The sequence below is a fragment of the Mchenga conophoros genome, linkage group LG3 (assembly GCF_057382185.1).
Source record: "Mchenga conophoros isolate Kocher_MC1m ecotype Shallow Benthic linkage group LG3, M_conophoros_male_GT1.1, whole genome shotgun sequence".
NCBI classification, from domain to species: Eukaryota; Metazoa; Chordata; class Actinopteri; order Cichliformes; family Cichlidae; genus Mchenga; species Mchenga conophoros.
In genome coordinates this window covers 16,525,889-16,543,871 of record NC_140528.1, presented here as the reverse complement: position 1 = coordinate 16,543,871, position 17,983 = coordinate 16,525,889, and the positions used below count along the sequence as shown (strand labels likewise).

General features: G+C 42.6%; 1 protein-coding gene across 5 annotated transcripts; it reads right to left on the bottom strand.

Moving 5' to 3' along the window:
- Positions 1-205: 205 nt before the first annotated feature.
- Positions 206-16,422, bottom strand: LOC146577471 (uncharacterized). 5 transcript variants are annotated; one of them, XM_085254400.1, is made up of 6 exons: positions 16,315-16,375; positions 12,297-12,388; positions 11,336-11,401; positions 10,955-11,060; positions 1,639-3,411; positions 206-1,313 (listed from the first exon to the last, which is right to left on the bottom strand). In XM_085254400.1, exons 4-6 carry the CDS (start codon positions 10,970-10,972, stop codon positions 621-623), a joined length of 2,484 nt encoding a protein of 827 aa, XP_085110526.1. In that variant the 5' UTR covers positions 10,973-11,060; positions 11,336-11,401; positions 12,297-12,388; positions 16,315-16,375; the 3' UTR covers positions 206-620. The 5 variants fall into 5 exon arrangements, with proteins under 5 accessions (XP_085110526.1, XP_085110517.1, XP_085110550.1 ...); XM_085254391.1 differs by lacking the exons at positions 11,336-11,401; positions 12,297-12,388 and having other exon boundaries at positions 16,315-16,422; XM_085254424.1 differs by lacking the exons at positions 11,336-11,401; positions 12,297-12,388 and having other exon boundaries at positions 206-1,310; positions 16,315-16,422.
- Positions 16,423-17,983: the final 1,561 nt, after the last annotated feature.

The window sequence follows — 17,983 nt, the reverse complement described above, 5'->3', positions numbered from 1 at the left end:
GAGTTACAGTGGATCACTATCCAGCAGGGAAACAAGGTTTATTTCAATTTCTTGGCCATGAGTGAGATTTACTGAGTGGGCAAATTAGGGAGACGACACCATCAGATCCCGAGCCCTCCATGTGTTAATCAAGAGACGGCTGCTGTGCTACATCCATAAATAATGAATAAATTAGGAGCTAAAGCTGAAAGGACAGTTTATTTGTACCATCTTCACGTGAACACATTCAAGAACATCACAGATGAAGAAACATTAAAAACTTCCACACTACATAAAGCAAGAAAAATAGTTTTTCTTTCAGGTGGTTTCAGAAAAACAGAAACATCAAACATCTCCAAGACTCTCTTTGAAAGAACTAAAAACCTTTGTTCTCATGGTCCAATCATGAGTGAACTCCCCGATTAAGCCTTGTGTGCTAAAACATGTCAGAGTTTTAAAGGTTAAACATGAGTTTCCAAAACGTTTTGCTGGAGAACAATGAACTATTTGACTGAGTTTCAATCATTTACAGACGAGCAAAATCAGGACAGAGAAAAAAGGACAAAACTGACTCAGTAAAAAACAGAAAAGAAGATCCCATGTAGATCTGTATTATGTAGAATTTCAGCCCAGCAACCAGTTCAGTTCAACACAAGTTTAAATGATTCTATCTGAACTCTGTGGAGCCTGATCTCAAGCTTTTTGAGTCTGACACAGAAACCAGAGGATCTTTCTGTGTCTTCAGATTCACTGTGATCCAGTGATGGGAGTGATTTCAGCCCTGAGTGATCGCGCTGATGTTTGCACAGAGCAGACAATGAGGTGAATGTTTGGGCACATTGGTAACAGTGAAACAGTTTATTAGTAACGTGGGATCGTTTGTGTTCAGAGTATGAACTGAGATTCCTGAAGCTCTTGTCACACTGGTCACAGCTGTAGTTTCCTTCCATGTGTGAACGTTCATGAATGTTACGATGACCCGACTGTGAGAAGCTTCTCTCACTGTGTCTGCACTTGTGTGGTTTCTCTCCTGTGTGGACTCGTTTGTGTGATTTAAGCTGACCTGCAGTGGTGAAGGATGACCCACACTGATCACAGAGGTGCTTTTTAACCCCACTGTGAATCAGTTCATGTTGTTTTAAATCACTTGGTGTGGTGAAGCTTCTCCCACATTCTTTGCAGTATTTCCGTTTGTCTCCAGTGTGTCTACGTTGATGTCTTTTTAGGGTCTTTTGCCAACTGAAAGTTTTTCCACAGAGGTCACAATGAAAGTCTTTCCCACCACCACAGTGATGACAGGGTTGAGAACTGGATCCATCTGTGTCGCTCTGCTTCTAAACAAAGACACAAAGACAGTGTAAGTCAGTCCTTCAACATTTGTATCCTGAACGTCGCCTGAAATAAAGAGCATCTCTGCAGACGTCCAACTACATTTGACTGTTTCAGTTAACACACTCAGTTTACTGGGCTGCAATAACTACAATACTACCACCATAATACTACAGTAATACTAAAATCATAACTGAAAGGAAAATCTGAACAATCACTCAGAGCTGCTTTTCCATGCAGTAGAATTGCTAACATGCTAACACAGTTTAATGAGCAGAGTTGTTCCAAACAGTCAGGCTAAAATGACAAGATAACAATATAAATACATACCTCACAGTAGCTGCACTTGTAGAGTCTCTTTCTGGTGTGGATCTCTTGGTGTAGGCTCAGGTAACGTGGAGATTTAAAAGTCTTCTCACACAGGTCACATTGATAAGGTCTCTCCTCAGTGTGGGTAAACATGTGTTGTTGTAAGTGTGCGTCTGTTGTAAAGTATTTGCCACACTGTTCACAGCAGTACACATCATGTCTGGTGTGAATGCGTAGGTGTGTATTTCGGCTCCCTCTCTGGCTGAAAGTTTTTCCACAGATGTCACAGCTGTATGCCTTAATTCCAGAGTGGGTAACTAGATGACTCTGTAAGCTGTTACTGTGAGTAAAAGCTCTGCCACACTGATCACAGCTGTATGGCTTAATTCCAGAGTGGGTAACTAGATGCCTCTGTAAGCTGCTACTGTGAGTAAAAGCTCTGCCACACTGATCACAGCTGTACGCTTTAACTCCACTGTGGATGAGTTGGTGTTGTTTTAGGGAAGGCTTGAAGGAAAAAGACTTTCCACACAAGTCACAGCTGAACGGTCTCTCTCCAGTGTGGCTGACCTGATGCTGTTTTAGTGAAGCTTTCAGAGTAAAACCCTTCCCACACAAGTCACAGCTGAACGGTCTCTCTCCAGTGTGGATGACCTGATGCTGTTTTAGTGAAGCTTTCAGAGTAAAACCCTTGCCACACAAGTCACAGCTGAACGGTCTCTCTCCAGTGTGGATGACCTGATGCTGTTTTAGTGAAGCCCTCACAGTAAAACCCTTCCCACACTCGTCACAGCTGTATGGCTTAATTCCAGAGTGGGTAACTAGATGCTTCTGTAAGCTGCTACTTTGAGTAAAAGCTCTGCCACACTGATCACAGCTGTACGCTTTAACTCCACTGTGGATGAGTTGGTGTGTTTTTAGGGAACCCTTGAAGGAAAAAGACTTTCCACACAAGTCACAGCTGAACAGTCTCTCTCCAGAGTGGATGACTTGATGCTGTTTTAGTTTAGCCCTCACAGTAAAACCCTTCCCACACTCGTCACAGCTGTATGGCTTAATTCCAGAGTGGGTAACTAGATGCCTCTGTAAGTGGCTACTGTGACTAAAAGCTCTGCCACACTGATCACAGCTGTACGCTTTAACTCCACTGTGGATGAGTTGGTGTTGTTTTAGGGAATCCTTCAAGGAAAAAGACTTTCCACACAAATCACAGCTGAACGGTCTCTCTCCAGTGTGGATGACCTGATGCCGTTTTAGTTTAGCCCTCACAGTAAAACCCTTCCCACACTGATCACAGCTGTATGGCTTAATTCCAGAGTGGGTAACTAGATGACTCTGTAAGTGGCTCATGCGAGTAAAAGCTCTGCCACACTGATCACAGCTGTATGGCTTAATTCCAGAGTGGGTAACTAGATGACTCTGTAAGTGGCTCATGCGAGTAAAAGCTCTGGCACACTGATCACAGCTGTATGGCTTAATTCCAGAGTGGGTAACTAGATGCTTCTGTAAGTTGCTACTTTGAGTAAAAGCTCTGCCACACTGATCACAGCTGTACGCTTTAACTCCACTGTGGATGAGTTGGTGTCTTTTTAGGTAACCCTTCCAGGAAAAAGACTTTCCACACAAGTCACAGCTGAACGGTCTCTCTCCAGTGTGGATGACCTGATGCTGTTTTAGTTTAGCCCTCACAGTAAAACCCTTCCCACACTCGTCACAGGTGTGTTTTTTCTCTCCCTTTCTTCTGTGAGGTTTGTCGGCCTCCTGAGAGCGCTGACTTCTGGCTCCATGTTGGTCCTGCAGTGACAGAGATACAAACAGAGGCAGTGAGTGAAATGCAGTCGTGGAACAAACTCAACCTTCAAACTCCATTAACACTAGTTTTAAACCTGAAGGTGGAGCGTGGCACCAAACACCTTAAAGGTCTCTTATCCCCACCTGCTGGTAGTTCTAACACATTACATCCAACCTGCTGTTAAAGATAATTCATGACTGTTCAAACACTAAAATCATGCCCATCCCTCCTGATTGTACACACACACACACACACACACACACACACACACACACACACACACACACACGCACACACACACTATTTTATAATTTAGATCATTTTGTTGTTTCCTATTACATATTTCTATAATTTGTATAGATTTATACAGAATTATTCAGTGATAATAAATCCTATGTTTGTTTATTCTAAAGGAACCCCGTTAGCTTCCACAACAGATGTTGCTCGTCTTCCGTCAAATACTCACATAAAATATTACACAATAAAGTGGATTCAAGATATCCACATAATTTCACTCTTACATCCACAGTGAGGTTTCACAATTGTTAAAATATAAGCAATCAATAATATTGATATCAATAACATTGAGGCACATTACACAAATTTCAAAAACAAATCATGTCTTACAATATTTACAACAACTAAAAGCTCTGTAAATCGGCTTTTAAGTGTTCATTGAAGTTTTGAATAATTCTCTAATTTTTTAAGGCAACTTATTCCACTTAAAAGTTGCTCTAAATGTAACAGTTTTACAAAATGTTACTTTTAACTCGAGCATTTACTAAATTGCAGCTTGTTGAAAACTGTGTAATATGATGATGTATTTCATCTGGATACTGCAGCTGAGCAGAATAAATGTGGTGTGTTTAACAGAATTGCTTTCTTTAGAACTACAAGTAAGCCATAGAATATTTTAGCCTGTACAGGAAGCCAAGAAAGGTTATTATGCATTTTATCAATATTAGTATAGTATGAACATCTTCACACTAATCTGGACACCTTATTCTGGACTAACTGAAGTCTGTTAAGATCTGTCTTATTAGCTGCTGACCAAATGATTGAACAATACTCCAGATGAGACATTACTAGTGCATTAATGACATCTTTCATAATGAAGAAGCGATACACAAAGAGCATTTCATAGCCATAGCTATGCCTTGTCGGCAGAGTTATGTGACATTAGTGATGTTTGTACTTTCAGCGTTAACTTGGTTTTAAAGCCTTTAAAATATACACCGTTCAATAGTCGACCTTAATCTGACAGAGAATTATGGAACGCCAGGACTGCCATAATGAATTAATTAAATACACCATTAAATAATTAATTAAATGTGGCAATAATTAATTAAAATTGGAATTAATTAATTAAATAAATAGTTATGATATATGTAATTAATTAATTATTGACACATTTAATTAATTATTTATGTATTTCACGTTTTAATTAATTATTGACACATTTAATTAATTAATTATTGACATATTTAATTAATTATTTATGTATTTCACATTTTAATTAATTATTGACACATTTCATTAATTATTGACACATTTAATTAATTATTTAATGATATATTTATTTATTTCATTTTGGCAGTCCTGACGCCTGGCTCTCATCATGAAATAATTTTATCTGTCAGCCTCACCCATCAAACTCAGGGGGCGGGGTTAACGCTGATCGAGTCAAAACCATTGCTTTGGCCTGGTGGCCATTGTTTCTAGCACACAACAACCGGCATGTGGAAGCTAACAGAACTGAGCTTTGAAAAACCCTGTTTGTGTGTTACCAAATACCGTTTTAATATTTTTTTAGCCGAGAATGTAGTGGTTTAATCTTCATGTGTCTGGTCGGTTTGTCAAGATACAGCCTCTTTGCAAAAGTGTTTCGATGATTTCGGAGATGTCGTCCCAGTCTCACGGCAAAGCGTGGGATAGACCCGCTCGCCTCGCAAGCAATCCCACTGACAAAGCGCAGGCCCCGGTACACAGCTGTAGTAACCCCCGCTGACTTCTTTTACTGAGGTTATATTTATCGGTGTTTTATTTCCTGATGTTCTTATGTGTCCTACGTGTTTCAGTCGCCAATTCTGAATTATAACTAACATTAAAAACATGTTTAAGGAGGAGAGAGAGCAAATAAATCTGTTTAACATCTGATCTTTGGGTTTTTGTTCAGTAATCAGCGTGACCTGTGTATAAACACATAAAAGAGATAACGTTGGTGTTTCCTCATGTAGTAACTGCTGGCTTTAACTGTACAAAGGTTGTTCGACACTATGAAACACATACAGACTTCATGATGTTCGGCTAATATTTTTATTGTGAATATTAATCATGCTGACCTCGCTCTGTACACCACGCAGCGAGGTCAGCATATCCACGATATCCTCAGCTCCATGAGTTAACACAAAGTTTCCCACCTGACTATCTAACTTCCAACTATTCCAGAGACGTGAAAATATACAGCATAAAGAAAAGTGTAAGAGACTCAGCAGCAGATTAGAATAACAGTTTGTGGCGTGAATAAGACACGGCGGGACCACGGAACAACGTTCAGAGTCATCTTTATTTACATCTCACCACACCACAACACCCCCAAACCCCTCAGTCCCCGTGTTTTTAACTAGGCGGGCGTGATTAAGGATGCCGTGCAGGTGCGTCCGCCCTCCCTGCACGGCACCACAGACCACGCCCCACCACATACCCCCATCGCCCGATTGAGGCCGGGGAGCCATCCGGCCGAACCTACTCCCCCACCGCCAGTGGGAGAGGGAATCAGCCCGGACAGCTGGCACCCCCAGGCCCCGGCCAAGCGACGGGGAGGTGCGAGTTCAGGCGGCCGCCCGCGAATCCAGCGGCGCAGGCAAAGCTGGTTCGGAAGTCGGACACGTGACAGGTGCACCCGGCGCGTGTACAGGCCTCTGGTGGTGGTGAGGCCGGTCTGGCGAGCACGGCGATCTCAAGCGTGGCGCCCGCCTCGCTCGCCAGTTCCACTCGAGCAAGCTCCCCTGGCACTGGGACCTCCAGCTCCTTGCGCGGCCCCTCCGTCACCGCTGTCGCTCCCTGCTGGAGCAGCCCATAGCGCGACTCCTCCGTCACTACTGCTCCCTCCGCCGCCACTCCCGGCTCGAGCAGCCCCTCGTGCAGCTCCTCTTTCTCCAACCGGCGCAGACCCTCGCGCACCTCGTCTGCCGCCTCCGGTTGGAGCGGCTCATCCACCACTCCCGGCAGGAGCAGCCCTTCACCTGGCTGTTCCCCCTCCTCCGGCAGGCGCAGATCCCCGCGCGCCTCGTCTGCCACCTCCGGCTGCTGAGGTGCCTCACGCGGCTCCTCCACCGCTTCACTGTCCTCGGGACACACCTGTGGGGGTGGCGCCCAGGCCCAGAGCAGCGCCGCCAGCTCCCCAATCCTTTCCAGGTGCCGCTCGGACTGGTCCTGCAGCTCTTCCTGCTGGCGACGCACCTCCGCCGCCTGCTCCCGCTGGGCGGCCGCCATTTCGGCCACCCTCTGGGCCAGCTCCTCCATTCCCTGGCTCCGATATGGACCCGCCGTGCTGCCTCCTGGGTTTCGGCACCAATGTGGCGTGAATAAGACACGGCGGGACCACGGAGCAACGTTCAGAGTCATCTTTATTTACATCTCACCACACCACAACACCCCCAAACCCCTCAGTCCCCGTGTTTTTAACTAGGCGGGCGTGATTAAGGATGCCGTGCAGGTGCGTCCGCCCTCCCTGCACGGCACCGCAGACCACGCCCCACCACACAGTTATACATTTAATAAATCACCAAATGAATCCAAGAAACGAGCAAACCTGTTCCGACAATTTGAATTTGTATTCCCTCAGCTGCAGACTCGCTGCTGTTTAAATGTTTGAAAAGGAAGATTAGATATAAACAAACGTCAAACATAGACTCAGTCTGCCTTCACATTTGATATGAGGCCAGCACGTATAGTGGCCTCAGCAGGCTATTACTGAAATACACGTGCTATATCATAAACTATGATATAAACAGGGAGGTCCTATTAACATGTTTAGTTTTAAAGGACACCTTCCTGCCTTTAGTCTCATTCATGAGCAGTATTCGTTTTCTTCTAACATCCAGAAGTCTGCACAATGTGTTTCATAGTTTGTAACAAGCCTTTGACAGGTAAACATAACATGACCGAAAAAGCAAAAAAAAAAAAAAAAAAAAAAAAAAAGAGAGAGAGAGAGAGAGAGAGAGAGTGTTGACATAAGAAGAGAAAATGCTCTCAATTATGGAGACAGGCAAATGGTTCATTTATGTTTGATGTGTGTTTATTCCTCCCTAAATATCGTCGGTGAAGTTTGCCATGCACGTCAGATTTTCCTGCGCATTTTTATACCTCTGCCAACAGAGAGAGAAAAAAAATCACATTCTAACAGACAGCTGGTGCTTAGAATACAGTTGAATAACTATTAAAAAACAGATGATATTTAGATGATAGTTCAGTCTAACACATGTGCCAGTGGTTCATTAAACGTCTGTGAAACTATGCAGTTATGAAACGTAACTTTAACCTCAGCCAAACCGATTTGCTCAGTTGTAAATAAAACAGCGAAGTAAACGTGACCCGACAGACAGAACCTGAGTGAATGAAGTCCAGCGTTTAACCACTGAGAGCTAAAACTCAGCTGAGGTTTGAAAGCTGTGTGCCGGTGATTGGACATCAGCCGCTGATGAAGCTGTTCGCCTATAAAGTGCTCTGTAAGGAAACGAGCTCCAGCAGCTCTGCGCTCGGGGAAAATACTATATTTACTTATCTTGTGCAGTTAAACTGTGACTATCACCAGGTAACTAGGCGTGTTTCTTGAATTAGCAGCAGGTGTTAAACAGCTGACAGATGAGGAGGAGGATGCATGCAGGTAAACTGAGGGTCTGCTGAGCTGATCGCTGGTTTCGTGAGAAAAATGTCAGCTCGTTCTTTATGTTACAGAAGCACAGAGACACAAGACCAGGCGGAAAGAGACGATCGTTCGGTGAAAATGAGAATCTGCGAATGCAACATGTGGAACACGGAGAGTGGAATATGTAAACAAACCGGTTAATGTACCCCCTCGGTGTGCTCTGCATGCTAACTGTTAGCAGAGCTAGTGAAATCTCTGAAAACATCTGAGCACTTTTGCAAACATGTTCTATGTTGACAACCTGACCAGACATACGGCGCGACATTCGCGGCTAAAACACTGTTAAAAGTGTAGCTGGTGACAGAAAAACGGCCTGTGATTTGATCTGCATTCTGGGATAACTGGCTGCCCCAAGTCTACACAAGCAATCGATTATCTAGGATCGACCTGTTTTGACTTACTTTGCACGGCAACCAATCAAATGTTAGAGAAGCTGCATGGGCAGCGTTAACCCCGCCCCCTGAGTTTGATGGGTGAGGCTGACAGATAAAATTATTTCATGACGAGAGCCAGGCGTCAGGACTGCCAAAATGAAATAAATAAATATATCATTAAATAATTAATTAAATGTGTCAATAATTAATTAAATGTGTCAATAATTAATTAAAATGTGAAATACATAAATAATTAATTAAATATGTCAATAATTAATTAATTAAATGTGTCAATAATTAATTAAAATGTGAAATACATAAATAATTAATTAAATGTGTCAATAATTAATTAATTACATGTGTCATAACTATTTATTTAATTAATTAATTCCAATTTTAATTAATTATTGCCACATTTAATTAATTATTTAATGGTGTATTTAATTAATTCATTATGGCAGTCCTGGCGTTCCATAGAGAATGTGATGATTTTGTGGATAATTAAAGTCAGTCATATATCCACAAACACAACAAGCTGAAAGTCAGTGATGCTGCTCGGTTTGCAGTCCTGAACATCACGGCACAAGCAGGATTCACTGCACTGTTAATGTTAGCTGTGTTATATTGCTGCCTCTGTTCGGTGGTGTCGAGCCAAACAGACTTTAACGTGTGTTTGAACGAGCTGACGGTTCACTCGTTAAGCTGAAAGAAAGATGCTTTAATCACAGCAGTCACACATGTGTCCACTGCACCATCTGGGAACTCTTCTTGTTCACACTCGTAATAACACAAACACTAAATCCTGCTTCTCTGGTGCTGTTGTGTAGCAGTGTGTACACCTGAGACTGTCACCTGTCTGTCTGTCCTGCACTCTCTCTCTGTTTCTTTCTCTCTGATTGTGGAATAAAAGTATGAACATGTGTTTATAAGTTACACTTGTGTTTGAATCCTGCAGCTTATCACACATTTGATTTCCATGTGTGACGACTGCAAGTGTCCAGAGTGAGGACAGACTGAGGGACCCACTGCTGCACATCATCTGTGAGGCTTTGCAGCCCTGATGATCCACCAGGACAAACTCAGCAGTGTGTGAGGAAGAGGAGGAGGAAGAGCCAGCAGCAGCTGACAGATGGAGAGAATAGACAGACTGTTCCCTGTTTGTGAAGGACTGCTAGGAAAGTTTAACATAACTGTCTGTCCTGAATCAGTCTTATTAGGTAATGTTCAAATAATGTGATCATCCCAGTGTTTCCAGTGTGGGAGAAATTACTCAGGGCCTTCAAGTTACACACTATGAAAGGCAGCAACAAGTTTAATGTTCAGAAACCTAAAGTCTGTATCAGCAGCAGAATGGAGCTAAAATAAATGTTGGTTTCAGTTCTATGAAGCTTTGAGTATTTTGGATCAGTAGCTGCTGTGTTTGTTGCATCACATTGCTGTAACTGTTTATATGCTTTATATATTCTGAGCTAAGTTGATCTATAGTGTTACATCATATTCTATAAGGATGTTATGTGTTTGTAGACTTTCTGCCCAGTTTGACCCATTTAGCAGAAGTCAGCACTTCGGCCTTAGCGGTCTTTGAGTACGCGGCCCTTGAGGACTTTAAAGCTGCAGAACCTGAATCGGGATACAGCCATGATGATCTCCAGCCTCGTGCTCGCCAACATTCTCACCTGAGTTAAGAAGACGATCACTGAAATGGTCTCAGCAGGTCCTTTGATGACAGCAATGAAATGCAGTGGTAAGGCTTTTTGGGGATTAAGTTCGTTTTCATGGCAAAGAAGGACGATGCAGTTCATCTGATCACTCCTCATAACATTCTGGAGTGCAGGCAAAATGCTATTATAAAAACTTAAGCAGCAACTTCTCCAGGTTCCAATATTTATGCAATTCTCAAACCTTTTGGCCACGACTGTATAACCTCTTCTGAAGTTTAGTGGATATTATACATGGTTATGCTCAGGATGTGTCGGCCAGTTTCCACTGGAAACGCCTTTTGGTTAAACTGTCAGTGAGGAATTTGCATTTGCACTGTTACATTTTTATATAACTTTAATGCACATAAACAACAGCTGCTTGTTTCAGTGAAAATACATTGATGGGTTTTTAATAAAGTTGTGCAGCTGTAAAGTATTTTGTCTGGTGTCAATTCTATCGTCAGCTACATCGTTATGGCAAATGTTCAAATGTATATGGTGATAAATATCTTTGGTCATATGGTCCTGCTCTGTCTGTCACCTTCTGTGTTGAGCTCATTGTTTCCTCTGTAGTGGCTGAGCTGAATCCAAGTAGCTGAAAATGTTCCTCTGCTGCTCCGTCAGACTCTCCTCCTCCTGCTGATCAGCTGGGACACAAAACAGATCTTTGTTAGGCTCCACACTGCACTGAAGAGTCAAAGTGGCTCATATGTTCATCTGACAAGTAAAAGAACACATTTTTGTTTCCCGAGGTGGGCAACTTGTTGGAAACAAACACAAAAGGTTTGAGCACTGATACCTGCCATTGCTGCCATTGAAAGATGCAACGCCAGCAATGTGGATTGTCAAGACTCAAACCAATCATCAAGCAAAGACAACAGGGATCATTTGTTTCTGTTTATTTAGCATTCACAGCATTTGCCTTCTGTGCAGGGGAAGTCCACGCACACTGTGTGGTACCGCCATCCGCAGAAGGTGCATTCAACCTCTGTAAGAGAAACGAGATTGTCTGAGACTGAAATGATATTCACTAAAGAAGTGGTGATTTGTAAAACTTCAAGTGTATGATAAGGTGAAAACAAATACACAACTGCATGTCATGTAGTTGAAGCTTTTTCTTCTTTTGGAAGACCGGAAAACACTGAAAGTTACGAATTAGTCCTTTATTTATCCAGGTAAAAAAAAAATCTCATTGAGATTAAAAATCTCATTTCCAAGAGAGACCTGGCGTCATGGCAACACAAGTCACATACCACATAGGGATATAACATTTAAAACAAATACAATATCCCAACATGTGTAACAAATGTATTGTGCTTGAAACAAATTCAGAATAGGTGATAAAGCAGCTGCACATGTGTGTCACGAGTAAATCTGGCTGTATAACAAACAGAAACAAGTGATCCCTGCTGTCTTTGCTCAATGGTTGGTTTGAGTCTTGACAATCCACATCGCTGGCATCTTTCAATATGTTTGAATGCACCAGTGTAAGTGCAGCCACTCAGACTCAATGTGTTCATAGAAACAGGTGCAGATGTGTCACGAGTTCATCCAGCATTAGCTATGGCACTTGGCCACAGGTGGCAGCAGTGGACTGACCTGCATTTGAGACTGCTCCAGCTGCTCTGTGACAGTCAGTAGATCTGCTACAAATTGCAGATCATATGCAAGTTTTGGAAATGACATTATAAATATTCCTAACTTAGCCACGGCAGCCATGTTGATGTATTACCTATATTGGCTGAAAATGTTCATTTGCAGAGAAAAGACACAGGCAGACTGTGCTTACAGGATGTTACATGTTATTATGTGATGTTATTGAAATCATCATGAATAACAGGAGTGGTGATTTGTAAAACTTCACATTTTGATCCGGGACGTACTCTGCATAAAAACAAGCGCTCACTCTTCCTGCTCAACAAATGACAAGGGCGGAGCCTTATACCACGTGATACAGAAGCTGTGCCGTGTGATGCTAAAATTAGCAGGGAAACAACAACGGAGAGCACGTCAGGGATGACGAGAAAGTGACAGGAGAAAATCCGTCCCGGTCAACCACCCAAACATCAATAACGGGAACCTTATACAGCGCTTCCCTATACACGTCGAACTCCCACAGGCACAAAGTCATTACGGAGGCTATCACTTATCACCTGACCAAAGATATGGCTCCATCAACACTGTGCAAAACGAGGGATTTAGGAAAATGATCAACACCCTAGACAAACGCTACACAGTGCCGTCCCGCAACTATTTTTCTATTGTTGCACTACCTGCTCTGTACACGCAGCGTCGAGCAACGGTGGAGACGGAATTTCAAGCAGGACAACATTTTGCTGCAACAACAAAACGTGAGACGTTTGTTGTTTTTATGTTTATTTATTGTTATGAGAGAATCATGATCTCAATTCTAAGCCAAAAAATCGTGATTCTCATTTTATGCAAAATCGTGCAGCCCTAACATTAACACAAAACTATTGTTTCACCAGAGAAACACACATGAAGAGAGAGAGAGAGACAATAACAGCTACCAAACAGTCGTCATAATTCGTCACACAATGAGAAAAGGACAAATCAACAAGTAACAATGACTAATTAATATTAAAATCTGTAACATAATGTATTGTTTGGCGTTTAGTCTGATTGGTTCAGGATGAGCTGCCATTATCCAATCACACGTCTGCTTACCTGCATCTTTTCTCTTTTTTCTAACCTGAGCACCTGATGGCTTTGAACTTTTGTTGTCCATCTTCCATTGGTTTGAATTTTGCGCTCCAGTACAAACACAAATCCCCCAACCCGAGGATCAGCACAATTAACCTAACAGACCTACACCTTAGTTCACAGATTCACTTTGTCTAAGGTTGATTTCTGGGATTTCACACAACCCAGGATTCAGATGGTGAATCCATGATGGGCTTGGATTTACATCATTATAAATGAAATGTGCTCTACTTGGAAGCAGCCGGTGTTCCAGATCTACTGGCGTTTAGATCAACTGGCGTTGGTCGAACAGATGTGTGTCAGTCTTGCGTTTCAGGAGCTGCTACCGACAAACCAGCAAAAAAACGCCAAATGTGTCATCTGTGACATTTGTGAGGTTATCTCAAACACACTCCGTCAGTCTTGATGCTGTTGAACAACAAAATGCTTAAAAATGTGGCGAGTTTACCTGGTGATATCCTCATGCGCGACGCGATCGCGAAAACAGCAAACAAGTAACACCACGCCGTTGTTGTTCACAGGACACAAAGAGTAAACGATCGGGAGACTCTTGTCGTCGTCATCGTTCCCCTCGCACGGTTTATTCCTCCGAATTCAGCGTTTTTGCTTCACAACTACAGCGTGCTGTTTACTTTGTGCACTAACATGGAGTCGAGTCAACCAGCGCCACCTCTGGCCAAGTGCCACAGCCTACAGCCAGATCAACCTGTGACACACATCTGCACCACGTTTGAATTCGTGTCATGCACATTTGTACCTTTCAATTGTGTCTGTTTGTGCGTCATGCAAACAAACCATTGAAAAGAATGAAATGATATCATATATTCCTTATTGGCCTACATTTGTACAAAATTCCAAATTATATACACAAAGTCATAGAAATCACCACTCCAATTGGTCATCATGATTTTGATATTCTCTTTTTCCATAACAATGAAATACGCCTTGGACAAATATGACACATCAATATTTCATTAGTGTTGTAACATCACATGTCGCTAGCATAGTCTGTCTGTGTCTTTTCCCTGAAAATGAATATTTCCAGCCAATATAGGCAATTCATCAACATGGCTGGAGTTATATACAGTCTGTATAAGTGTGGTTAATCTAATGAACATTTGTAAGGAGACGGCAGTTACTGTGAATTCACAGCAGTTACACAGTGATTAGTAATAAACAGCCAGTGAGAGTGAGTGGATATGACTGTTCCCACCACTAACACATGACCATAGCCCACTACTAGATTAACTTGTGACACATCTGCACCTGCTGCTATGATCACAGTGAGTAGAGACTGAGTGGCTGCACTTACCCCTGGTACATCCAAATCTGCCCACAAACATGTTGAAAGATGCAATGCCAGCAATGTGGATTGTCAACACTAAAAACAATCAGTAAGCAAAGACAACAGGGATCACTTTTTTCTGTTTATTTAGCACCCACAACATTTGTAGTCGCCTTCTGCACAAGGGAAGTCCACACACACCGTGTGGTACCACTTTCCACAGAAGGTGCAATCTGCAAGATTGAATGAGATTGTCAGAGTCATTGTCTGGCTGTTTATTACTAATCACCTGCTGTACATTCACAGTAACTGCCATCTCCTTACAAATGTTTATTAGATTGACCACACTTATGCAGACTGTATATCACAACCAACTCTAACATGTTTGTTTGCAGAGGGCAGACACAGACAGACTACGCTAACGACATGTGATGTTACAACACTGGTGAAATATTAGTGTGTTCACGACATTTTTCGTATGGGCAAAAGTATTGATATCAGGATGGTGATTCTTATGTGTATGTCATTTGGCATTTTGTACAAATGTAGGCTGATAATAAATATATGATATCATTTCATTCATTTCAAAGGTTTGTTTGCATGACGCACAAACAGACACAATTGAAAGGTACAAATGTGCATGACACGAATTCAAACGTGGTGCAGATGTGTGTCACAGGTTGATCTGGCTGTAGGCTGTGGCACTTGGCCAGAGGTGGCGCTGGTTGACTCGACTCCATGTTAGTGCACAAAGTAAACAGCACGCTGTAGTTGTGAAGCAAAAACGCTGAATTCGGAGGAATAAACCGTGCGAGGGGAACGATAACGACGACAAGAGTCTCCCGATCGTTTACTCTTTGTGTCCTGTGAACAACAACGGCGTGGTGTTACTTGTTTGCTGTTTTCGCGATCGCGTCGCGCATGAGGATATCACCAGGTGAACTCGCCACATTTTTAAACATTTTGTTGTTCAACAGCATCAAGACTGACGGAGTGTGTTTGAGATAACCTCACAAGTGTCACAGATGACACATTTGGCGTTTTTTTGCTGGTTTGTCGGTAGCAGCTCCTGAAACGCAAGACTGACACACATCTGTTCGACCAACGCCAGTTGATCTAAACGCCAGTAGATCTGGAACACCGGCCCCGCCCCTTTTGACGGGTTGTGTGAGACTTTAAATCATCAAACTGTAAATTATAAATTTAAATTGTTATTGATCCTTTACCCCGAGTCCTAAAGTGTAGATTTATTTTCTTACTCTTCTTATATTTATTGTTTGTTTACTTGCACCGCTGTAACTGCAGCCTCGTCGTCTCGTCTCTCTATATGCTGGACTGTCTGTAGCGGAGATGACAATAAAGTTTATTTTGACTTCAGCAGCGCGCAGGCGCACCGAGGGCTCTCGCGCTCACTTTATAGAATTTAGAAAAAACATCGGTGCAGATTATAAGTCTGTATCATAATATCTGTTTGTTGTTTTTATTTTGTTTTGCGAGTTGGTTATTAGATGCCGCTCCAGCCAGCCAGAGACTCCCCGCCGCCCCGCCCTCTCCTCCCTGTGCCGCCAGCAGCAGGCGCACCTCGCAAACAGAGGGCGCCCTTACTCCCAGCAAATGGCTGATAGAAAACCGATCGGTGCCTACGAATTTCCCAATATGCGCTGGCATGACGTCGGGGAAGCATGGGTACGACCGATTATTTTCTTTTTTTCTTGCCCGTGATGCCCCCCCCACCACGATGCATTCTATTGGTTTGCACACTTACACACACCCAGCTGTGGTTTCCGGTTTTGCTGGACTCTGGAGAGCCCCGCCTTTAACGCTCTTCTCTCACAGAGAGCAACAGAAAACTTGGAAAAACTCCAGATTGACTGAACTCAGTTCAAAGTTACCTTGACACCTTTAGATGTGAGACGTAGTGATGGTCCGCTTGAAGCTGACGCTCCGGTGCGTGTGTCAGAAAGATCAACGCGCTGCTTCAGAAGCACCGTGTCGAGGCTTGATTCGTTTGGCCAGAGTCACGTGATCAGTGACGTCTGAAGCTTCGTTTAGAACGTACCTTTTTTTTTTAAATCGAACTTTATTGAAACACACTGAGTATACAACATACAAACAGATGAAGTTTACAAAAGAACAGAACATGAACATACAGAACCAGGAGTAAAAAAATTATGATATGAGTAGGCGAAAAAAATCAACATATAAATATTGTTCTGAGAGGCTTTTTGTTGGTTGAGTCTGAAATTGATTGTATGTACAATTCATATCCTTATAAAAAGGCAGAAATATGGTGTTTTATTAATAAACTTACATTCATGGATATAAAATAGCTAAAAGTATTAACAAATTTTTTATAAAAAAACATTTATCATTCTTCCTGGGGAACTTAAAGAAACAGAATAAAACATTTTTCATCGTAAAGAAAACTCCCTTAAACTATAGACAATAACAAAACTGCTAAATTCTTCCAGAATCTCTGTGTAGAGGAACCAAAAGAGATGTGCCACAGTTTCTGGATGATCCCCACAGAAAGTTCAATTAGTATTTATGTCTCTTTTAAATGTTACCCTATAGTGACTGGCTGGGTCACATTTATGAAGAATTTTATATGAGATTTCCTTCACCTTGTTCACAATTAGATATTTATGGGATCATCCAGACTGTCTTCCAGGTGATATCTGGAACATGTCGGTTCCAGTAAGATGTTCTATATATGGGAGAGACATGATATCTTCTTGGAATAAACTACGTATTCTCTTATTGCTGTTACCAAGTTCCTGTGAAAAGCAGATTTTTCCCACTGCTGACTCAGCTGGATCAGGGAGAGTGACTGAGGCAGATATTGAGCTGTCAGTGTTTTTATATAACATTAAAGTCCCTGAGGGTATGGCACCAAGCACCATTGAGAATTCCCCAACACTGACGGGAAAATTATATAGTGTAAGGAATTCATTGTAAGTAAGTAGTACTCCCTCGATAAATTTTAAAACTTAGTAGCAGCCGCCATTGTTGGCAGCTGAAATTTGGCTGGGCCGCGCTATGAATTCTGGGATATGGTGGGACACGAAGGACACACCCGACCCATCCTTCAAATTCGGGGGAATGAAGGACGCATTTGAAGGAGTCGAGGAATCGGGACAGCCTTCGTCGCCTGGCTGTGACGTCATCGGCCTTCAAATGCGGCCTCCGGAGGATGCAGCCGACGTTTTGGGACACAGCTTGTGTCTTTGTTGGTCATGTGACCTCCCAGGGACTACACATGGAAATGAGCAGTTTAGCTCAAATCTGGCAGGTTTCCATCGTCTGTTTTTGTCCTGATGTCCATGAACATGAACACTGTCCCTGTCAAACACGTCCAGATAATCTGATCCAGTGTTGTTCTTCTGTGGTGTTTGTGATGGAGCAGCAGCTGCTGATCCTGATGTCCTCCACCAAGGGGGCAGCAAATTCAGCTGACTGTCATCATTTATTAAAAAGATGTAACAATGTGACATAATGCAATATAATAGTGTCAGTTGCACATTGTGGGTTGCACTGTGGCCAGAATGGACATTACCTCCT

Excerpts from the sequence above, each read along its gene's own strand:
- LOC146577471 (XM_085254391.1), bottom strand. Across the intron at positions 1,314-1,638 it reads ACAAGTGCAGCTACTGTGAG|AAGCAGAGCGACACAGATGG; the intron begins GTATGTATTTAT and ends GTCTTTGTTTAG.